General features: G+C 38.0%; 1 protein-coding gene and 1 long non-coding RNA gene across 8 annotated transcripts in view; one reads left to right on the forward strand and one right to left on the reverse strand.

Annotated features, from left to right (window-relative positions):
- The window catches only part of LOC138935855 (uncharacterized), a 101513-nt gene extending 78516 nt beyond the window's left edge, over positions 1-22997 (forward strand). For both annotated transcript variants that reach the window (XR_011447302.1, XR_011447303.1), the window contains one exon: positions 22583-22997. This is a non-coding gene — a long non-coding RNA (uncharacterized lncRNA). The remainder of the gene's footprint in view (positions 1-22582) is intronic.
- On the reverse strand, positions 1-25446 carry LOC138935852 (uncharacterized). Of its 6 annotated transcripts, XR_011447300.1 has the most exons (5): positions 25162-25446; positions 24887-25089; positions 24550-24682; positions 1989-2154; positions 1-1633 (listed from the first exon to the last, which is right to left on the reverse strand). XR_011447300.1 is itself a non-coding variant. In XM_070300701.1 (2 exons), exons 1-2 carry the CDS (start codon positions 25056-25058, stop codon positions 24612-24614), a joined length of 243 nt encoding a protein of 80 aa, XP_070156802.1. In that variant the 5' UTR covers positions 25059-25446; the 3' UTR covers positions 24368-24611. The 6 variants fall into 6 exon arrangements, 1 of the variants encoding a protein (XP_070156802.1); XR_011447296.1 differs by having other exon boundaries at positions 24887-25446; XR_011447298.1 differs by lacking the exons at positions 1-1633; positions 1989-2154 and adding an exon at positions 8218-8455 and having other exon boundaries at positions 24887-25446.
- Positions 25447-25569: the final 123 nt, after the last annotated feature.

Genomic DNA, 25569 nt, shown 5'->3' on the forward strand with positions numbered 1-25569 from the left:
TTTTTTCATTATCATTTTTGTGCTTAAAAATAATTTGTTTACGCAGTATTTCATCCAACTCGGATCGAGATGTGTTCTAAGAAAAAACACAGCCGGGTTAAACGAAGATCCAACATTTTCAGCGAAATCTCGAAACGAGATCTCTCTGCTGTCGGAACGCGCCATCGGCTCAGAGACGATAATCGTCACTCGATGATTTGAATGACCATGTAATTCGACGCCGCGCACAACAGACGGACGCTTGTTCAGGTTCGTCCTGAGGACGATCCCGCAGCTGCAACTGCGAAATTCAAGAACAGGCGACAGCGACACCACCGACATCGTCGCCGATGGGGGTTGCAGCGGGTGGCGATGGCAGGATCTGGACCGGAGAGGGTTCTCGCGGGGGATGGAAGGGGAGGAGAGAGGGAAGGAGGGCACGCGCACTTGCAACCAATCCAACCGTTGGGAGCGAGACAGTTGGTAGTGAAAGAACAAGATGAGAAGAAAGAGCAGATGCCTCTGTTATTACAGGTTTCGTCTTTCGTAACACTACACCTTTGAGAGTTCTCTATACGTGAGCCCCCTTTCGGTATATCCCCCGTATATCTTTCGCAGCGCGCCGTTTCGCAGTGCCCTTTCTTCTGAATTGACCTAGTGTGTCGGACAAATTGAAGAAATGTAAGATATATTCTTCGCCGTCGTTAGATTTCTTCGCGATACTCATATTTTTTTTACATCTTTATAAATATTACTATTTTAATTATTTTTTATAAATGTTAGTATTTTTATTATTTACTTATATACAGCTAGTTTTAATTTTTCTGAAAATTCTCTCTCTTTTCTTTTGATAATTTATCTTTCGCGATAAGATTATTTGAGAGAAGCGCCTATGAGATAATGAAATAAAATAAAATATATTTATATAATAAGAGTGCAAAATTAAAGATACAAAGTCATTGGTTCAATTTTGATTAAAATTGTCTAAAGACGGAAGAATAAAAATCATCGCGATAACGCGCGAATCTCGTTTGATCGACGTCAGCATATCGGATACCAGTCCAACCGATCAGCCTTGCGATAGCGATATCTGTTAATCGATCTATCTCTCAGGCCGCGCCACGTCTTTCTACGTCGCGATAGTTCCGGTGGACCGACGCAGCCGCAACGGAGCGACCAGCTTTCCGCTTTAATCTCCGGTTCGTAGGCAACCGAGCATCGAGCATTGAGATGCCGAGCCGATAGCGATCGGACAAAATGGGGGGGGGGGGGGAGCCGAGGAAGGGAGAAGGAAGAATCGGAAGAGCGGCGAGGGTACCGGGATTTCGTGGGCATTCAATATTTCGATCGATGGTGGATCGCGGCCTTTGATCTTACGGTACACAGGCCGCCCACGTTTCTCGGTGTGCCTGTATGTATCTTCATCTTCATTCAAGGTGGCAGCTTTTTCCCTTCTCTCCGAATACCCGAGAATCGCCCGACCGCTCCGCCTCTCATCGATATCTCGGACAATCTACGAAGCCGAAAATATGAGCAGTGATCTATATGTCGAGGAACCGATTCTACGGCTTAATGCCTTCCGCGGCCTTTCCCTTTGCCGAGAGTGTCGCTTTTCGAAGAAACGTCGGTGAATATCCGAGAAAAGACTTCACAGCTACAGGAATTTTGAGAGAGAAAAATTCAGATATAAATAGAGAAGAGAGAGAGAGAGAGAGAGAGAGAGAGAAAGAGAAATACATTATACATTAAATATAATATTTTTTCCTATATATATATATATATATATATATATATATATATGCAAGATTTTATTAAAATGATCATAAATTTTTAAGAAAACATATAAAAAAATTAATATATGTTTGTTCTTCAAAAATGAGAGAATAAACTTTACTTTAAAAAAATTAATTTAAATTTAAAAGACTTTTGCTAAGCAATAATTCTTCTCGAATTTATCGAGGAAATAATCCGTTCGTAAATGCTTTTCCACGTGGGCGCATTTTTCTTACCAATTTTCATGACAATCAGCCCGCGTCCTCTCATCTTCGATTATATCATTGAAAATTCTCCGACAGAAACGTGACTCGGTGGATCGTGATTAACGTACCAGCGCGATCCTGCGGGTGTCCTTTAAGCCCGAGCGGTAGCGGGCTTCTTCGGGCATGTTACCGGTTCCTGAAAGGATCGTAAATAATTTCTGGCCGCGGAATAGAGAAGTACGAGGCGTGGGACGAAGATAGACAACGGAGGAAGAGAGAGCCAACAACGCGGGATGAAGAGCGAGGGATACGCGTCGAAACTAGGTCCAAGGTATCCCGACACGCCCACAGGATCTCCGCGGTACGATCCTGTGTCGGGATAAGGTGGATTACCGTCTTTGGAATCTTGCCTTGGATGCAGGTGTCCTAACACGGAACGACGACATTGCCGACGAAGTACATGGTATTTAGATACACTGCTGATCGTCCCCTTGGTTATAACACACCATAATACTATCGCGCTTCATTGAAGATTATTTTCATCTACCGGATTAAATCTTTTTTTTTTTAAGTGCCCTACAGTATATATATATATATATATATATATATATATATATATATATATATATATATAGAGAGAGAGAGAGAGAGAGAGAGAGAGAATAGAATATATCCATAATTTACATAATTATTGAAAAGAGAATAAGATTGATAAGAGAATAACTAACATTGTTTATAGCAAATCCGAGAATAGATATCTTTCTTAGCAAGTCTTTTAAATTTAAGAGATTAAATTTTAAGTTTAAGTTAAATTTTATTCTTATTTTTATATATAAATAAAGAAATATATAGTAATGTTTTTCTTTATATATTCACTTAGAAATTGAAATGTAATGTATATAAATATAATAAAAACAATATAAATATAAAATAAGACAAGTAAAGTGAGTTGTCAAAATTTTTCTTTGACGCAATAGCAAATATTTTTTCATTGATTATACATACCTTATCGGTATTACATCAGTAACTACATAATATTAATTAGGATTAATTGTTTGCTGAATATATGTTTGAAAACACAATGTATAGGAAAATTGTGGAATGAAAAAATGAAACGGGAGATCTGTCAAATATGATATTTCGCAGATTTATACATATTACAAGCGTATATAGATGAAAAAATTACAGCTTGAGATTATGTGACTTGCGTGAATCTGTTTTGTACGATTAGCAGGTGATGGAAGGTGATCAATCGCCAGGTTTTTCTCCGTCTTTTTCCGTAATTCCGTTTATTTTGCGCGAGAAGCGCAGTTTACGTTGTTACGCGACTCGAAACGTACATCGCGCCGCGAACATCCTGTCAGTCTGAGACCGCCTGTTACATCCAGCTCTCGTCCTTGTTTTTCGTCGCGGCAACATCCGCGGAATTGACGTCTTCGTGAGTTTAAGGCAGGCCGATAAGACCATGAAAAATGGAAAAACCTGTTCCTCTTCCTGTGTCGAGGATGAGACGGCGATCGTTACATGCTCGAACGCACACAGGAGTCTCGGAGCGCGGCGGATACCCACCTCCGTTCAAGTATCTCGGGTGTACACCTATCTACGGACAGGGGATACAAGCGGAATCTTGATGCGTCCGGAAGCGTGTACCGGATTTGTTTTATTTCTCGAGAGCGCTTTTTTTGCGCCTCTCGCGCTATGCGGTTGGTCGAACCGAACCGATCGCTGGCCACGGTGCATAGAGAAGGTAATTTCCTGCAGTTTTCCGAGGGTGTTAGATAAATGAAGGCAAAAAGGTGGAGCTGGCTCTGTCTCGATTCAATATCGATAGTTGCAACAATTATCAAAGTTTTCATCTATGAAAATATATATAATACAAATATATATAATGCGCATAAGATAAAATAAAGATGCAAAATAAAAGTGAATAAAATTTGATTAAAATTAGCATCAAGAATGTGCCTATACGTAATATTCGCGATGCAAAAATTCTCGACAAATTTGCCATCCTTTCAGCATCCCTCCGTGCGACAGGAAGTGAAATAGATAAAACGGTACGTTGAATCCAAGGCTAATCTCATACGAATCGACATCGATTGAACGTTCGCAGTAGATAATGATAAATCCGCGCGCGCAACTTTTCCGGCTTCGATATAATAATTGCCGGCCAGCGGCGTAGAGCTCGATTACGCGGTATTAAGCCACCGTTTCCAGTTCGCGGCAATTATTTATAGTCCCGCATCCCTCGCTGGCTTATCTGCATATCGTAAAATGTTGCCAGCGATCCAGCCAGAGACACTTAAGCCCAGACCGGATGGCTTTCGCGAAACGGACATTGAAATACGTGAATCCGCGGTTGCACATGTATGCGTATATAAAGAATAAAATTAAAATATATTTACGCGAAACGTCAAACCAGAGGGGAACAGAGTATCTCGTAATTGCACCGAGAGACGATGAGAGACCCTTGAAAAACAACGCGGCGCATTAATTATGATTTCATGGGCTTTGAAGAGCGAGTTAGAATTTGCATGCTACCTGTTGATAGTCCACTGAAATTTAACGAGTTGTACAGCAATTCGCGATTGTTTGTCGCGAAGGAATATTGAGCACTTATTTTTGAATCGTTATTTTTCGCGATGATGCTCGTGATGACAGCTTTACGAGTTCTACAACCAAATCGTTGACATATTCATTCAAATGAAATTAATTAAATATTTGACATATGAATACGAAAAAGCAAATGCGGCCGATACAAAACACTTAATTTATCCAATATAATTTTCATTTGGGACTGCTTACATAATCTCGATATATGTGATTACTTCTTTTTTTATTATTGTAATAATAAATTAATCGAACGGGTTATCACGCATTTATTAACACCAAAGTTATTTTCTGAAGATACGATAATCTCACTGCGATAAATCACACAATATTGTGTGTGAAATGTTATTATTATTGTAATATCTCGCGTAAATTGCGATATTTTAATTGATATTATTTATCGTACAGTTCTGCCGTAATACTTCATTAATCCGTCACTGTTTTTGGGACGATCTGTATTCTAAGACTACCGAGATGAGCAGAAGTAGATTGCATCGTAGACGACGCAGAGTTCGTTAATGAATGGCTGCAGTTATGCGAACAAGCTATTCAAAGCGATTAAATCGCCGAGGCAAAATATCGGGGCCGTTTTAAGGGAATAGAGATATAACGAAAGCGTCTGTGTAGTTTTACGAGATCCTGCGCTGAGTTAATAAAACTGTAATAATTACGATGGCATTTATCAGAGTCGAGCGGCGATTTAATCAACTCGCAACTCGCGATGCGTAGTTACGCGCGGCAAGAGAAAAAAAAAAAGAATTATATCATCCGCCCGCACGAAAAAGACTCGCTAGTATCTGCGCGCAAAACTCTCCATCTGATTTATATTCGATCTCATAAATTATTTTGAAAAATTTAAATAACTTAATGGACATGGGAAACGATCGTTTTCATATAACTTGACTTGATATCGATCTACGGAAACATCATTTATACAGATAACTTACTACACGAACTATTAACTTAATCGATCCAGATTAGGAACGGATTTGCCGTATCATTTCTCGTGGCTCATTTCCATAATAGATTGGCAAAATAAATTCTATATATTATTTTTAATAAAATTTGCGTTAGATTGAATCCGATGATCTCAAAAATGTATCGGTATCATAAATATTTTTCTCTGTTTATTTTTATATAAGTATATTTATATACAAATTTGTTTTTATTTATATAATCGAATTATATTTATATATACATTTATGAATACACACACGCAGGCAAAAGACTGCGAACGACTTAATATAAGAGGAAAACTTATTATTGTTCCTCGTTAATCGGTATCGGTTAGCAAAGCCGTTCCGCTTCAGGTGTAGTCCACCGGTTAACCATCGTCTCGAGGAAAAAGGACGAGGTGCACCGCGCCTTCGGAGACGTACTGGCTAACGAATGAACCGACGTCGGGCAAAGACGCTTTTCCCAGGGCGATTATAGCTCCCGAGCGACGTGCGGCCGCACGGTGGCGGCTTTAAAGTATCGTTACGCGTCGCAGCTACTCGCCCTCGATTAAGCATCTCCGCCACCGCCGTCACTGCATTCCGATCCTCCTTCTCCACTCTCCGTGAAGAGGCTCAGCCGACTTCCCTCGGAACGATCCAGGCGGATCCGGTATTACGAGAGCGCCCATTATCGCGCGTAACAGCTGATATCCGTCATCCAACGCGATTAACAAACGCAAGACGATGCGTCTTCGACGCTCCGGGCGTCCATTTCGCTCCGACGAGGAAAAAGACGCAGCACAGCGGCTGCTTAGAATAGAAGCAGGTATATAGTACCGTTCTCTCATGAGAGTTAATCGAAGTTGACTGTGTGGTTTAATTGATTTTCTCTATCTAATTTTCTATCCGAAAGAAAAATAATTAATGTTGATTAATATAAAACAAAGTTAAAAAATTAAGAGTGTCGATAGTTTACGTGATAAAAAAGAAAATCGAAGACAAATTATATGCGAATAAATTAAGCGTTCAAAAGCTTGAAATCAATAATTTCAATTATCAAAAATTTAACAGCGCAAACAGTCCACGTGATAAATCCAAGAGAGAAAAAACTCGAAATAAATTTACAAAAGAGAATCTTATTTCAATGCTGGTTCATCGAATGTCAGATCTTTTCCGATCATTCGCGATTAACATTGTCGAGCCTTGCACTTTTAATTCATCGACGTTGCTCGACTAAAAACGATTTCTCTTTCGTTTTTATTCAGTCAAGTAATTAACCGCGATCTCGAGGAGGACCACCGCGGGCGGTGCATGCATAGTGAATTTCTGAGTTGAGGATCCCCTTTATATGACGCGTGAAGCGTGTAAAGTTTACCGGCTTGTCTGCGACAGTGTGTTTACGGCAGCACCCGCGGGTATTTCTCCGAGGTGGAATTTATGCCTAAAAGGAAGCGTCGCGGTCGATCGGTCGGTGGCCGCAGTTGCTCGGAGGGCTCCGACCGAGACGATCGCTTCTAGTCGTCTCCTCGAGATTGACTGGGCGTTGGCTCCGGACTCCATCCCGCTTCTCCTCGTCAAATCGGTTTTTCTTCTCTCTCTCTCTCTCTCTCTCTCTCTCTCTAAGAAACAAATCTCCGTATCTAAACGGTCCGCGCCGGTCTGGCCCTTCCGCTTCCTCTGCGCGATCATTACCGATATAGTTAGAACAGAAGTTGCGGGATGTTCGAATCTCGATAATCGATATTTACATGCGGGATATTTGAGGAGAAAAGATCAATATAGACTGATTATAATATAAATATTTCTAATCGAAAAGATTTCGGAGAATTAGAAAAGAAACGTCCGACTTTAAATAATCCTATGATAATCTAAATTGGAATATCATATATGATAAAAAAAAAATTGTAGAACTAAACGATTGTCTAATGTTTAATATTACGATACTGGCATATTTCGAAATATTAGAAATAACTTTATTTCTCAAGGTTTTATTATGCTTTTGGAGATTTAATTCTTGATATTTACTTTGCATTTTTACATGCGAATTCTGATTACTTTATATTTTATTAATTCCCACGAAGTACGCTTGTACCTGCAATAACTTTAGCGGAGTATCAACTCTGAATTTTGATTCGCGTAAAATATTCATCACTCGCTCTCTACGCATTGCCTTCGTTACTTCGCTATCCCTTTCGACCTTCGAAAGCGTCTCGGGCAGTTGCTGACGTTAAATTGATAAATCACCCCGGGAATTAGAATGACAGATACTGTCAAGTCGTCGAACAAACTGCTCGGACGATTTACCGCTTAGATTAATCCTGCGGATTTAAATAAAACGCGGGTTGACCTCGCGTCTTCTAAAAAGTACGAACGTTACTTTGTGACCAACGCGAGTGTTATAAAGGGCGGCACAATTCTATTCGTGCGCAAGTACTTAATCGATCGTTTCAAAAACGTACGACAAGTAGAAAAAAATTGATTCGATCGCTAATGAGACATCTTATATTATCTGTTGAAGTATATAAAAATCGCTTTCAAATAAATAGGAATAATAATAGAAAATATATAAGAGAAACAAAAAAAATCTTACACTCACATAGACGCGGTACATGTTGCATACATTACGTAATTTTTTTTCATTGCAAATAGTTTTACGGTGATACATCTCACAAACTAGTTAGATTTCTGAAAATCATATCAAAAGTTATATCAATGGATATCCGAGTCATTTATAATGGTTACATAAAGAACTGCTGTCCCGAGATGCATAAAAATTCTTTCAGTCGTGGGTATTCGATCATAATGCAATCACGTGGCCGAAGCGTTTAGAAGAGGAGTTTCGAAGGTATACGCACCATGAACTGCCCATAGAAATCGTATCGCCTTTAAAACGGTTCTCTCCGGATCCAAGCAGGTGTTCCATCAATATGAGAAAATCCGGCAAGATGGTCTCTAAGATTAAAAAAAAAAAAAAAAAACTCTAACGAAACGCTGTCTTAAATCAGCTCCTACATTTCCGAACTTTAAGCATTCGCTGGTGAAAGATTGATAAACGTGAAACAATCAGCGTGAAAAAAATAGGCATATTAATTTGAAATGTTATATAAAAAAAGATGTCGAGTCCATGCATCAGTATTTTTTTTTTTTTTTTTTTTTTTTTATCGCAGAGAGGAAGAGGGAAAGAAGCTGCCAAAAAAAAAAAAAAAAAAACGAACCGGCAAGGCAACACTGACGAGAACTTTGCGATTCGGCGAAATTACGCTTCCTTTGAAACGTGATTACGCCATAGAAATCGCGCCCTCAATGCGTCTCCTTCGCAGGACGTACTCGAAATTTCATACTTGACACCCGGGCTGCTGCATACCGGGTAGCGCAGTTCTTTTTCCAAGGAGGATAGAGATCTATGCAGACGGCGTTGCGTGCGACAGCGTAATCGTGAATGGCGATTCATTTGCATAAAGTTTCGCGTGTAAACGGTAAGCCGGGAGGGGGGGGGGGGTACGTGAAACGAGTCCGATATCCTTCGCGAACCAGATTTGCAACGTGGGGTTAGCAAGTTTTGTCAAGCCTAGTGACTTGACGTAGTTTGCGTAACCAGCTGTAATAATAACCGACGAGGTGTAAAGTATCAAATAATTGGATATTTAGGAACGTTTCTATTTATTTATTTTTTGTTAGAAATTTATTGTATTAAGTTATATTTTGTTTTTAATGTTGCTAGATACTTTGCGCGTGCAATATTCGGATTTCTATAATTTGACTATTGTTATATAAAAAATTCTTTAAATTATATTTGTATTTCGTCTCAAAATATAAATAATAGATTTCGCTCTGAGTAAGTATAAAAAATACATTATAAAAAGAATGCTTCATTTTTTAAATAAAAAATTCGCTATTAATACAATTATTTCATATATATATATATAGACTAAATATCAAAATATATTTTATTATATTTTATTATCAGCCTCGCGTTTTTCGAGCAACTCTTTGGATAAATTACAATAATTACATCAACGAGGGGTGGATATTTCATTAAGGGAGGAGGGAGGGAGGGAGGGAGGGAGGGAGAGAAGGAGGGTGACTTTCGCCTGACGAGTATCAAAATGCGATAAATCAGACGTATCTCACCCCGGGATGGGAGAAACCCTCTCCTTGTTCCTGCGTCATTACGGGAATGCGCGAACCGTCGGGGCGAAGGAGAGAGGTCGACGAGGGTCGTAAGCAGGACCATCCCCGGTCGTGTGTCGGACAATGCGCCGAGCTCTTCCTCCCCCTTTCGCCCGCGTAAGCACCATCGGGTGAAAAAGCCTACGAGATCCCGCCGACCGCTTTCCCACGACTCCTCCTACGACCGTTACAGGTTTCCTTTCCAATCCCTTTTTTGCCTCCTCCTCGATCTACCCTCCTTCCCCTCGCCACGCCGTCGGCTTCTCTCCTTCTGGTTCTCGTACAAGATTCGAGATGATCTTGTTCGAGCCACGAGACGCACGTGTGCGTACGCATCTCGTTGAACGACGACGAGGAAAAGGGGCTAGGGGATGAAGAGGGACGTCGAATTACGGAAGACTCATTCGACACTTCGCGTGCGCTCAAACGGTGAAGGGTTGATGCTAATCGTATGTGACATTCAGGGATGCTGGGAAGAAAATCTAAAGAAGAAGAGCGAGCAGTCTATGATAATAATATTTTTCTTTCGGATGAAATTAGAATTTTTTTGTTGCTTCCACCGTTAAGCGATATTAGAGGCTCTAAACTTTCGTGTTAGATTTTGCAACGATTAATTGCATGTATGTATATACTTTGGTATTTTACAATTATGAGTTTTCTTGTGCGTAGTATCGTTACGAATTAATTAATAATCTTCAATACAATTTATTTCAACATTAGAATGTATCTGTTTTGAATTTGATATGTTTCGTAATACGCGATGCGTGAAGATGAAGCTGAAGACATTGTTTATATAGAAAACTGACCGATTATTATTCTATGAAATTTTGTTTATACAAGTTCGTCAGTCCTGTCAGTTTCATGTCTCTTCGTCATGAAGAAAGCGTAATCCATTCACGAAAGTGACATCCGTCTGAGATGTTTCTCGTCCTCGCGTAAGAAGAGCGAAAAGAAGTTGCGGAGCTCCCGTGACACGCGACATCTCTGAATTTCAACAGCACGCCACTTATTGGACCACTTTCACTCTATTATCAACAAAGAGATTGTTATTATCGTCGGCGTCATTATTCTTCTTAAGAATCGATTAGGGCTCGCAGGTGGGTGCCATCATGAAAATTGCTTCTACGAACTTTCTGAGACGCACGTGTACGCTAATGGTGGTCTCTTTCATTTCTTCACGAATTCGTTCAAAGTTTCGAAGGAAGGAGCCTTCGATACACGTAATTCGTAGCTAACGAGAGTGTAGCCCGGAGCGGGATTTCGGTAAAGTACGATATTATCGTGATGTTAAGTAAAGCATGATATTATCCTAACGTTAACAGTGAGTGCACCGTTATATTTCGATGCGAGATAAATATTCCTGATAAATATACTTATCTCAATTCTCGACTAAATTCAACTCTTTTTTTTTCCACATTTCATTTGAATGCAAAGACACGTAATATATGAGGTTGCGCATAATTTTATATATTATTAAAATAATTCATAATTAATTCATATATTATCCAACAAGATCAGAAATAAAATCTCGTTATTTTTTTCGTTTTAGTAACGAAATTTTGTTAATAAAATTATCGCTTATACGTTTAATTAACACAATTCAGGAGGAAAGATTTCAATTTAAAACAGGAAGAATCTCTCGATTGAAACAGCTAGAGTAATAATAGGAAGTGACTAAAATTTTATATCGATGGCAGTAAATTGAAATTTTAGAAAATTAAGACATTAAAATTATGAATAATTTTAATAAATTGGAACAGCAATAGAATTAATTTGACAATAAGACTTTCGGGTCTATCGTGGGTCGATGTCCGATTGCCGTGTTTATTACAACGACGTGTTTATTACCAACGACCGCAGGTTTTCTAAAATTTTTAGGATCGCGGTCGCAGGGAACATGCCTATTGGCAGGACGAGGCCAGCTACCTGGTCGCGCGTCGCAACACATCGAAGAAAGATACGGCAAGTGGTGTAAAGAAAAAAAAAATCCTACGAGGGAGAGAAACACCATGCGAGATAAAGGAAGGCACGGGGATGAAACGTGCCAGGATACATATATCCTAAGTGTCCTTTGTCCCTTCTGTGGCTTGCGCAAGGGAATTTTCTCACACAGGACTAGTCCCGCGAACGATTCCCGACTCCAACAATAACAGGAACGAGAAAAACGGTCCTTTCCGAAAGCGTTATTGTCCCGCTTCTTCAGAAATCAGGATCGCCGTCTTTCATCCTCTTCCTCGCGTCCCTCGCGTTTCCTACTCTACTCCACCCCTACTCTTCTCGGCGACGATAAATTGTTCGTCGTTCGCGTTCGGATACATTGAATTTTGCTCGCGTCTTGCCATAAATTCCAACAAATGATCTCGCAAACCCGTACTTCGAGATAAGAGTTAAAAATCGAATGTACGGATCGATCCTAATGAGCAACGGTTGAAATGGGTAGCCGCGAGGCGAGAAATAGCGAGAGGTAAATCAAACGACAAATCGCGAGAGCATCATGCTATTAGTATTTACGGAGAAAATGTCAGAGCGACAACCGATCGCGGAATCTTCGCGCTTCCACCGCACCTTTAAGCCGTATTCACGTCACTTACGTAACGCGATGAACTCTCGCGAAGCGTCCTTTCTCTTCCTTTCGACTATCTCCGTCTTTCGCCAAAGGCGTCGGTATGATGAGGAGGCTACGGTGATATCGGAAGAAACGGTGTGTATTTCGCAAGAATTATTCTCGATGGTACGTGTTATCGCGAATCTCAGAGAATACCATAATAAATAACATATGAAATCTATAATTATTTATCAACGTCACTTTATTTATAATTAAATTAATTATCGCAGAAAAAAAATTCTTCATTCCTTGTTAAATTATTACATATGTATCGCATGTTAAATTTTTTTTTTGTGAGACTTTTTGTATATATATGAATATTTTTTTTCCATTTGATATTCGATTTCCACACTTCATATGTATTGTTTTAATGAAAAATATTTCAAACTATATTTTCGATTAATTTCAAGACATAGATCTCGTTTAAAGATCAAGTATGATAAGCTATTGATATGACTGTGAAAAGAATACTTCGCACATCGTTCGAATGTAAAAAAAAAAAAAAAAATTTGACAGTTGATAAAACGCTCGAGTCTAATTCTCTGTCGAATTATCTACGTTGGATTCAAAGCTCCTTTATTCTACGCGAAAAAAGCCGACGATAAATGGAAAATGTTTTCCTTATCGATTCTACGCCGTTGCGTCGCGTTCTTTCGATTCTCCGGGTACCGTCTTCTCTCACCCACGATACGGCTTGCGCAACTTTATTCTGTTACTTCACGAGCGGATTTGCTCGCACGAAGCTAACCTATTCCCCTTCCCCCCCTTCCCCCCCCCCCAAACTCTGTCGGGGCAGAGATCGGCGCGGGTGCTTTGCCGATGTTGGGTAATCCGACAGCAGCGAGAACATCTTAAAGGATGCATCCCGGATAGATTTATTGATAGCGCTATGTATATACGTGCCGTGTTCGACGTGCCTCGGATAGAGTCGCGACGCGATTGAGCAGCGTGAGTCGCTGCTTTTCGTGTTCCGATACGAAGAATACGACAACGTAACTTGTCGCGTTGTACAAAAGCATTGTATCTCATAAAGATGAAGACTTCGTACATTGAGAGCTTATATATCCTAATTCTACAACGATTGATTACATCTGACTTTTGTTGACTCTTAATTCAGACATTTAATTGCGACTGATATCTGATATTCTTGCACATGATGAGATATTTAACATTTGATTATATGTGTAACGAAAAAAATTCGCTCCAAAATAAGATCTCACTGATTTCACATTATATAAAAATTATTTATATTTTAAGAAGACACAAATACATATTTATAAGGGATGGAAAATGTCGCAGATTTTTGGCGGCTGCTAAATGTATCGAAATGTTCGATTGAAAATATATTCATCCCGATTTCGACGTCGTTAATACGACAAACAGACGAATGACGCGAGCGCATCCTTGCATACAGCATCCTTTCCCTTTCATCGCGCAGCTCGCCGGGAGCTGCAAACGGATCTTTCGGATCGATCGGGAGGGGGATATTATAACGATCCCCGAGACCGGATTATTTCATAAGCGTTCCCGATACGGAAAAGTTTATCCTGCAGTTTGCATGCGAGCGAGGCGATGCGATTGCGCAAAAGTCAATTACGCTGACGTCGAGAAAGAGCGACAACGGCGACAGAGCGCGCGTAAAACCGGAAGTCGGCGTTGTGAGACCACAAGAGACACAAAAGCTCGTGCAGATCGAGAGGCCACACGTGGCGCAACACCGTTCAAATGACCTTCTTCTTCTTTCCTTTTCCTCGCGGAGGTCGTTCTCGTGACGATCTAATTCCTTTGAAAACAAGGAACGAGTGAATGTCTTTGATTTTTTTCACAGTATCCGCCGTATTCCTTTTTTTTTTTTTTTTTTGTAAACCGAAAAATATGGCTATAATTTTGTATGTGGAATTAGACGCATAATTTTCAAAAAATCGAAACTCTTTATATATTTATGTAATTAAAGATTAATTCTCGAGATGATTTTAAAACAAAAGTATACATATTTGACTTTATACATTTTTTATCGCACGTATGTACACGTACACTTTGAACTAAACGACAAAATGCAAAACTGCAGGAGTATAATTTTACGAGTGGCCTGACGGATAAAGACTATTTCTCTTTCGTCATTTCACGGGATCGATATCTGATTACCGATATCCGATATATCTCTCTCTTTTTCTCTTTTTTTTTTCAGATTAACTCTATACGCGAGTGTAACGTTCGCGGTAGATTCAATTAAAGTTCGTTAGACCATAAATCGATTTTGCCGGAGAAGTCGTTGCTCGCTCGATTCGAGAGAGCCACATTTAACGATTCCGGAACGAAATATCTGTAATCGATGCAATTAGGACTTTAGACTAATATAATTCGGCGCAGTCGTTGGCGTCGTTACAGGCAAAGGACACGTTTTCGTTTGTACAAAAAGACGCGGATAAATCGTTTGCGATGAATGTTACCGTTTGCGAGAAATATCCGATATCGGAAACTGTATACAGGTTCTTTTGGATAAGACCGTAATTCTCTGTAATAAGTAGAAACACAATTTAAAGTTTTCTTTTTGAATTGATCTTGAATGCAATTTTAAAGAATTTTTGAAAATTTATTCACTGGAATATTCAGTATTGATGAATAAATAGTTGGGGGAAAAAAACCGATATTTTTTTTTTTCAATTCAACAATTAAATTTAATTTTACATAAATGTTATCGTCCTCTGATTCAAATTCTCGAAAAATCGACAATGAGAGATTGAAGTTTTGCGAGATCATCATGAGCGAAGAAACATTTCGCGCGAGACAACTATAATAAGAATATTTACGTAAAGGCATCATATATATATATATATATGAACATAAGTCGCGATTGCCCGTGGCTTGTAAGACGGACTCAACATCGTCATCATCATCATCATCAGCGACAATCAATCATTATCATCATCATCCTCGTAGTCGCCATCATCGCGCGGCGGTGACCTGGACCGATTCGCACGCCATCCACGCGCGAGGAAATACCGAACGGGACGCGATCTTCTCATCCTTCCTGGCCGCAAATTACTTCTCAAACTGCCTCCTTCTACGCGTACAATCCCCATCCCTGCGTTCGCCTCATCTCGTCTTCTCCGTCTCCTTCATTTCCAACGCATCCGGCGATTTGCATTCCGTATCTTTCGTGTATTCTGGACGCGTGCGTCGACTGTTCCTTTGATTCCGTGGAGATGATTTCGCTACTGAAATCGCGCATTCCGTCAATTTACTTTATTATCCGGGAACGGAAATTACGAGATCATTCCTTTCGAGAATTCTATTCTGATTAAACCGAAACGATTACATAAAACAAAATCCAACAAATCCAGATAATATCAGGCTGCTGCGATTGTGACTGAATGGACAAATATTAATCCGTTAGAGAGATCGTTCTGTTTTAGCGATTTACGTGAAGTCATTTCCGACAAACGCGTACGCAATAATATGAAAAAATATCAATTCTGATTGCGAGAGAAATTTAAATTAAAAATAAAATTGTTAAATTTCTAATTTTCAAATTCGGGGTTTGATATCTATAGATAAAGGAATCATCGACGCTCACGGAAAGATCATTACAAGTAGCTAGCGATAAAACGTTGCAACGCAAAAAATGAAGAACGTAGGATGCCGGAAGAGGAACAGGGAACGGGAAGAGATGAGGGAGAAAGAAAGAGAGGATAATTGGCGGGAGACGATTATATCTAAGAACGACTACGGGCGCGCGATTACGTCAGACGTTGCTTAATATCTTTATGCGAACCGGTACTCGGCGAAGAGGTCTCGCGATTGCACCAGGTGTAGACACGAACTGGCGAACGATAGTCGTGCCCGTCGTCTTCTCCTCACCCCCTTCTCGAGAGTCAGCGCACGTTTTCTCCGGATGAGTGAGAGAGATCGGCTAAAGGTTTGGCTTCTGCCTCGCGGTGCGCTCGGGACATTTATGCGAGAGACGAGATGAATGCATCTCGTCGTGTGGGTGCCGAACAGATATCCTTAAGCGACATTACGTAAGATCAGCGTGATTAGATGCAATCCGAAGAGGTCGACGAAAACGAAAAGCAGGTGCTAATTATTTTCATAACATGAAATTTTATGTCATTTTAGAAGGTATCAGTGAATATTTCTTCTTCCAATATCTAAATACGAGTGCAGATACAGATTTTTGAAAAAATTGCCACGCATTTTGTTAAACATGTAATACTATAGTGTAATAATAGGTTTATTGAATAGACAATATTTATATAAATCGACGATTTCCTTTAATAAAATTCCACATCAATTTCGTATTTTTGTATCTAAATTTTTTATTAAAGTAAAATTCATTTAAATTTTCAATTCGTGCGTATCTACAATTGCTAATTGACAAGATATATTTAATAAATCGTATTTAAATGAGAGTCAAGAAATTTAAATATTTCACGAGACTCTGACGTAATCATTATCAACGGAGAATATACATATGACGATAAGGAGAAAGGCTGCGGTGGGAGATAAAATCCGCGACGGGATCGAGAGAGGAAGCAAAGTTTCTTCGGCTGACCCGATGGAACGAGCTCGTTCACGCGTTCAATTGCACAAGTCCTCGCGCTTTCCTCACGTGACATAATATTATTTAACCCAGAATAATACCGGTATACCGCGGCGCTTTTCTTGCGTAACACAACCGCCGCGTGTCGATATTTCGCGAGACTGGTGTATATATGTGTTTGAAACCATCCCCCCTCTCCCCCTCTTTCCTCTGCCTGCTCTCCCGCGATTCTTTTATTATATAAACCGACACACCACGCCTCGAGGAAGGGGCCCCCTTCGGCGTCTCGCGAGGGGGAGGGAGCTCTCCTCCTTTTTAGATATCAGGAAGTGTCAAGCGAGAGACAACGATACGCCGCGAGAAAACTCGCGGTTTCTTTCGCTCCAGACTCGATCGGGGATCGGCTTGGCTCAAATTATAGAAATCGATTTATATAACCGCGCGACAAGATCGAATTCTGCATATTTCGCCACGTTCAGAAAGAGGTATCGATACGGTCGAATAAAATATGCGGCATAAATTAGCATTTTTAGAATTGAAGAAAATACCATACCTATTTTTCTCATTATTATTGATCCTTATAGCGAAGAGAATTTTTTTTTTTTTTTTTTTTTTTTTATGAATGCAAAGATATCTCTGTTTTAATTTATTGTAATATTAATATAGTTGTTTTTTGCTTAGACTACATATATTTTTAGCATACATAATTAGTTCAGATATTAGAGCGAGTTAGAAAATCCAGTCATATATAAGATTCAATAATATTGGAAGATTCTATGTTTGACATGTACATACATTTAAACTTTAGAAGATGCGCTAAAAATATTTCGTAATAGCAATATTGTGGCAATAAATAAGTGGATATAAATAAGCAAAATACAAAACGCTCGTTAAATGTATTCACGATAATACCAGCGAGATTATATAGACGCTTTTCACGCAAAAGGCAATACGTCGTAATCTCCATTCCGCTTCGGGATAAGGATTACGTCAAACGTGTCTGCGTGCTGCAGAAACGTTTAACGATAAGCACAAATACCGCTCGATAATACGGGAACAGTCTTGGCAAAGGGCGCACCACGCGCTAATTTTGATAAAAAGGGTCACGTCCTAAAAAAATGACGGCCGGAAGGGAGAGTTACGTTCAGATGCTTGAGACGTCAAGTTGTCTATCCGACGATATTCCCGAAGTAATTCCTGATATTAACGCGTTTATTCGCGTACACCGCCGTGATTTTGTAATGGTAGACCGTATTGAGTTTTCTTTTAGCACAGCCGGCAACAGCTTTGTCTGTATACGCGTACAAAAGAATCCTGAATCCTTCTTCCTTAGAGCCCCCACGGCTGACACGCTCACCCTGCGATCTCTCAATACGCTAACTAAAAATCATGATTATAGCTTTCATCGAACTTACTCGAAATTAATGAAATTATAATATCTTTAATATGTCTTGTCTCTAATTTATTTTACATTTTTTCTGTTCTCTACTTTAAGAGAAAATGTGTACTATAATTCATTCAACAATATATAATTATCAGAATGATATATTCTTATATCTTGCAACATGCTTTTAAACATCGTGTGTTTTTACAACTATAATTCACACAGTTGAAGGAAAAAAAAAGAAAAAAAAATTGCCAATGAAAAGGTTTTTTTATTACGATGCTTAATTCATATAAAATATTATAATGCTATTGACATAATTATTATTTAACTAAGTGTCATATAACGGATAAAGATACTCGGTCTATACTGTTAGATAAATCCCGGAAGGATTGCGTCGGGTTCTCGCGCTATCGCGTAAGATAAATAAAAAGACGAAGAAGAAGAAACAAGACGGAGAGAAAAGATACAGCTTCAAAGATTTTATTTAAATCCTCGCGTTTGTTTCTATAGATTCGATATTAAAAAATTTTTTCTAACAAATTAATGCCGATAATAATTAATATATATTTCCGATCTCTAAACGTCTAGTTATAAAGTCAATCAGAAATTATTTCTACATTATAAAGTCTTAATAATAGAAGAACATTTTCTCATAGAACGTTACCCATCTCATGAAATAATCTGTTGATTAAAAATTGTTAATATTTGCCAATAAATAAAAAATACGAAACAAAATAAAAAATGTAAAGCAAAGAAATGCACGGGCAGGAATTGCCGTAAAAAAATATGTATTAATTTAAAGGATAGGTATGTATTAAAATTTACAATTCCGATTTGTTAAATACTGTTTTTTAACGAATCTCTTCTGTCGACAATCATCAGTTGATATAGTATTTATTTCTCATTAACATTAGCTCTCTTCGGATTGTTGTGCGAACGGTGTGTGACCTTACGAGGATAAAAGACGGATTTTACGCGGACGACCGAGCGTGTCCCACAAGGCATTAGTATTCCAGCGGGCGTGCATGCCTGGTTGTACGGTGCTAATACTGGCGAGGATACGTGTACGCGTGAGCAGCGTGCGTAAAGCTCTGTGCGTGCATCGCTAACGCGATGCGTGACTCGTCGCGTGTGATTCGGCCCTAAAGGTCTCGGCGTGGCGATACGAAACGCACGTTTCACGTTACCGCGAACACCTCACGAATTTTCACGAAACTATAAAAGTACATCTCTGAAAAGAGATAATGTTAGAAGAATAATTACAAAAATTATTCTAACATAAATAAATATAAATAATATAATTATAGGATTAGAAAGGAAAGCTTAAGGTTCACTCAGCTTAACAGTTTATCAATAAAAAAAACTCAATTTGGTTTTGCTTTATTTGCTAAATAAAATATCATGCCGAATATGTATGCTCACATATAATTAACGTTGAATACGCGAACCCCCTTTTTCCTTAGATGAATTATTACAGAGGAATCGGTCAAAATTTCTTAAGAATTTAATTTATTTTTTGTGATAAATTACATCAAATAAAATAGTGCGATATATGAAACAGTACGCTTACGCATCTCGCTCCTTCTATCCCTTGACGATCGATATGGATAGGATTAGAAAAGATATTTATTCATTAGTCACGCGTAATAACGCGGTGCATCGCGGTGTTTGCGTCAGAATATGTCGTCGCGACCTTAAGAATCTAGTTTATTTCGTAATAAATTCCTCGCAAGCCGAGCTGAGCGAGCAAGCGAAGACGTACATATGTATATGCGGCGTGATGTGATTTGTGCCTCCTGCCGGTCCTAAAGGTTGATGTGGAGGTGAGATGCAACGGTGCACGCTTCTTGTGCAACGTTCTTTTCTCAATTTACAGATTTCTGCGAGAATTTCTGCGCCACGAGGCGCCCGCGGCGATTCTGCCGCGCTGGCAGGTTGTAATACCTATTCTGTCGAAGGGCAAAGATCGCACGACGGAGATAGGACACGGGTGACTTCCTTAATTTAGAATCGCGCTTAATATCGGTCCCCGAACTGTCAAATTTATCGCGTAATATATGGTTCGAAACAGATAAAGAGATCGTTATGTCAGATGATATATTTATAGACACGTCATTATCGATAATCGAATGTAAATACAAGCGGAAGTTTTTCAATCGATAGAACAGACATTTCCGCATTGGAAAATATTTTGCAAATGATATCTGTACCACGAAAGTGGAAGTTACGTGACTTAAGCAATAATCAATTGAAAATTTTAATGTAGAGATTATGCTTATCATAAACTTCTCATGCTGATAACATATATTGGAATCAGATTAAAATTAATTTAGATGAATTTTAATTCTATAGAAATAAAATAAAGAAAAAAATTCTCTTCAGAATATCTTAATTTTGAATAAAAAATTTATCATTCTTTTTTTCTAGGTAATTCCTTAGGAATTTATAATTTCACAAGATAGAAATTTCTTTTAATTCACTTATTTTCCGTAGAAAAATGAGGATATTCTTGCAATCAAGTTGATTACATGCGAACATTGTAAAGATGGAAGAAGCAAATTACCGAGTTGACATTTGCACTAAATCGAGCTGAAGATTGAGTAAAGTTTTAAACACGCATACAAACTATCGCGTTAATCTTAAACAGACAATTTGTCATTTATATTCTAACATTATAGATTTTTATTAAAATTAAAAATATGTTTTTTCGAATAAAATCATTCTTTCTAATGCGATTTTTTTTCGCCACGTGGTATATCGGAAAAAAAAAAAATTAATGCGTCGAAGATAATCTCGATGTATGTAATTTGTGCCGTTACAGACCAAATTGGCTGCAATATGAAGTTTAGCAGCGACAATTTTAATCGATAGAACTTAGTTATCTGAGATGCAAATGTTACATCTCGAAATAATCCGATCGATACGTGCAGACAGTTATTCTAGAATCTCTCTCTCTCTCTCTCAATACGAGTAATTTAATATTGCATTTGGCATACGAAGGAATCAAATCATTGCTCTAATTTCAGTGAACTCGCTGACGCATCATAGAGATGTGCAGGAAAGATATCTTTGGCCAGATACCTTTGGTCAAATTTAAACTGTATAAAAAAATTATTATTAGAGATAAAATAGCGCGCTATCCGATCACGAATACTTTGCTCGACATTCGAAATTAAAATAGAATAAAAATAATAGCGTTAATTGGACCAAAACTGAGAATAAAAATTACGTTTCAATTATGTATATAATATTGTAAAATTATATTTATAATAATATATATATTTCGAAATGATAAAAAAAAGAGTTGTCAAAATATATATATATATATATATATATATATATATATATACACAATAGATATATGTATATGGAGGCGTTTAAAGTAATTCCGTTAATATGACGTTTGCTCACTTTAAGAAGGGCCTTTGGAACGAACGGTCTTGCAATTACGCGTTGACGCAATCCCAAGGAGCGCACCATACTCTGGGGTTCGCTTTCTCTCATCTTTCGAACGATCTACTGGAACGTTGGATTTATCAAACGGGAATGCAACAAAGGACCTTGATCCTTTCTCGCGGCTGGTCTCCTCTCCGTTTTTCCTTCTTCCTTCCTTTTTTTCTTTTTCTTTTACCCGCATGCCATTTAAAGTGCACGACACTGCGCGATGCGCATCTCTTCCTCCGAACTGTATGTGCGCGTGTTACATAATATTGTATTAACAATGAAATTCCCGGTTTCCAAAGTCTGGCAAACTGCGGTGAGTCGCCGGAACACGTACAGATACGCGACATGCTCATTTCTGCGATCGTGCACGATTCGCTACATTAAAGAAAGAAAAATTAAAAAACGCTGCAAAACCGCATTTCCGGCCAACCGTATGTTTACATCTTAGCGTGTTCGTTTAAAAAAAATAAAATAAAAAAAAAAGAGCATATATCTCCGGATAATATCAAACAATAAATTTTGGATAATCGGCGTGTCAAACTTAAGATAATTTTTTCATGAGGAAAATGAAAAAAATAATATATGATATGTAAAACATTTCAGTCTTTTAATACGATGCATATTTGAGAATTTTAAAAATTTTTAATTTCCCTCCTTAAATTTAGAATCAAGTATTTCGCCAAAAAAATTCTGATTTTTTTTTAGATATCTTATTCTACATCTATTGTAGAATCAATTTTGGATCATCTTTTTACGATATCTGAGCAACATTCCTTGAAATTATTATATATATTTTTTTTGCAACTTTTGTTATAAAAGAGAGCTCCGCACACGTTTAACTTCATCAATCTAGAATAAATACCTCTTACACAAAAGGAAATCTTTCACGCAAATTTTACTTCTAATAATCTCCCGTTTCCTCTGTTAAAGATGCACACGGTGGATCAGGAACATCGTGGAATACGGGTCCGATCGTCGTTTCATCGCGAGCGGGACACAGGCAACACACGTAACGGACACGCCGAACGTATACCGGATGGGGATTGCCCCATGTTCCAAGTATTACAAGAGCGATCTTCTGCGTGTCGGGACTGTTGATGCGGCAGAGGCCGTGCACGGGACGTCCCGCGTAAACCCCCCGCGTTTCTCATCCGCTCAAGGTGTGGCGCCAAAGAATCCGGAGAACGACCTTAGACGCGACCTCGCCTAGGATCGACAAAAGTCGCACGCATCCACAGTTTAGGTATAGCCGGAAAAGTATACTTACGCGGAATCTATAAAGAATCTACGTTCCGATTGTCATACCGATCCTGCTAGTTAGTAGATATAATTTGAATCAGTAGATATAATATGTATAGCATTGTATAATATATATATATATATATTGTATATATATTAAAAACTATTTTTTAAAAAATATCTTTTCATGTGAATCCATATTTTTCTATTTAAATTATATCTTTTATGTAAATCCTTTTACCTATGTAAATAACAATATGCATAGAGAGTCTGTTACCTTATCGACACAGTAGTCACTTCATTAACAATGATATAAAATGTAAGATAATTAATAATGTACGATTTGTTAATAGTCAATTTTTGTCCTATTTAGATTTCCTTCCGTATAAAATAAATTTCTAATAATAATATTTTTTAGATCTTTGAGAACAGTATATATTCACTTTTTTTTATACATATATCAAAACTGTTCAGAAAAAAAAGTAATTAGAGATTAATTAAGGAATTTTAAGGATAAAAATAATTACGATTGAAAAAATTCTTTATAAACGTTTTCAATGAGTTAAACCGAATTCAAATATGTGATTATAGTATAACATGACTGATTAGCGAACACGAATACTCGCGCTTTGCCATGGGACACGTTTCGGTCGCGTAGGCGATCGACTCGTACAGAGTGTAGGTAGACGAGTTTACATCGCTCTGCACAACAGAGCCGGTGTGTCCTATAAGTGTATCGTCGAACGTAACAGGAAGTAACGTGGTGCGAATATTAACGAGCGTGTGCGGGCGCGCACAAATGAAAGCGTTTACGGCTCGTTCTCTGCGCTGCACACGCACGTGGCTTGACGTTTTGCAACACGTGCAACACGCGCGCGCACTCTTGATGTTTTCGCACCGTGTTAACCTTTTATGAAAGGGACGCAAACAATATAATATAAAGCCTCGCCTTATTCCCGTAGTTTAGAAGCTTTAAAGATGAGGATAAATATGTCATGAGAAAAATGTTGCGCATTTAAGGAAAAAAACCAATTATTTTCTGAAATATTTTACGAAACAAAATACGTTTTTTTCTATCTTTCTGTCTAATTTTTTCTTTAATAATCTTTTCTTCAAAGAAAGTGATATCATAGAATGTTGATAAACATAAAAAAAGTCTGTACGTAGTAAAAAAAAAAAAAAAAAAGTATCTACAAATAATATTTAAAATCCATATGTTCCCCCTCCCCCCTGTTAAATTATATTTTTACTACAAGAATACGATATACCAGAAAATTACTACTAAGTATATTGATGTATATATTCTAAGATTTTTTAAAATTTGATATAGAACATCCTGTATGTTTTTACAGGAATATAAGGACTGATAATATGATTTATAATCTGTATTATCCAAAATTTAGACGTCAAAGACATTATTTGAGCATAGGTTTGAGATGCTATGATTGAGTTTACAATCTGAAGTACGAATACACGTAAAAGAAATAATTATAATTTTATATAAAATCTTAATAAATCAGTACAATATATTACAACTTTTCAACAAACATCATATCTAAATTTATCTAAAATAAACTCAATAGCATTCCCATTTATATGTATATAAGATAAGGTATACGTTAAGAAAAAATATATAAATATTTCTGCATCACACTCACATTATTTATGCAACCATTACAAAGTGCTGTGGATTTGTATATTTGCTTAAATGATTTATTGCTCAGCTCCGCTTGAATTTATTTTGAAAAGGTGGTAAATCCAAAATTCTAGCCGTGCCAAGAAGTACTAGCACTGGAAATAGAATTATTTACATATGTAAATATTGTAAGTGAAATTTATAAATATTTCACATCAATCTATCATAATTTATCAATGTTTTATCGATTAAATTTTTATTCGGTACAATACAAGCGCCGTCTCGGCAAATTCGAATAAAAACATCACAGTATTAAAGCTATGTAACGCAATATTATACTTGCTCGTATAAAAACATACCAGAGGCAATCGAGTACATCGCTGCTTTCCCCACTTGATGCTGATGCTGTTTGGAATGATGACAGACGTATAAGCCAGCGGCGACAAGACCACCACCGCTCAATAGTCTGCATTCGAGACAATCGCGATTTCTGTTACTAATGATACTATTTACCGTATGCACATTCGACATGTCTCGGATGATATTAAACAAGCAGATTTACACGAGTATATCCCATGAATGTTCGCAGACGCGTAATATTTTCTCAAATTCTTTTTTTAAGAAAACGCTTCCAACTTGAAGTTATTTAGCATATGAATCTCTGTAGTTTTGAGCTAACACTGTCACAAGAGTACGCGATACTCTAAAGAGGTTAGGAGAGAAATTGTCGGCAAGCCACGAAATATCTCATGTCTCATCTTTGATTATATATAGTTATACTGTCAACTAAATTTTATTCAATCATCGATACAATTATGCAACTAGTAACGAAAAATTGCATTTAAATTTGCATTTGATAAAATCACTAGATTTAAAAAGCGAATCCTTTCCTTGCTTCTGATTCGCCGTTGACCTGCCATCTTTACTACAGTCATGGAATATATTTTACTCACCACGTAAGATACGTCTCTTCTCCTTCATCGATTTGTCATTGGCGGATTTGCGCTCTGACGTTTCGGACAAACATTGCAAACTCGGCTGA

This window comes from Polyergus mexicanus, unplaced genomic scaffold (genome assembly GCF_030449975.1).
Source record: "Polyergus mexicanus isolate NDT 795.1 unplaced genomic scaffold, iyPolMexi1.0 SCAF_8, whole genome shotgun sequence".
In the NCBI taxonomy this organism is placed as follows: Eukaryota; Metazoa; Arthropoda; class Insecta; order Hymenoptera; family Formicidae; genus Polyergus; species Polyergus mexicanus.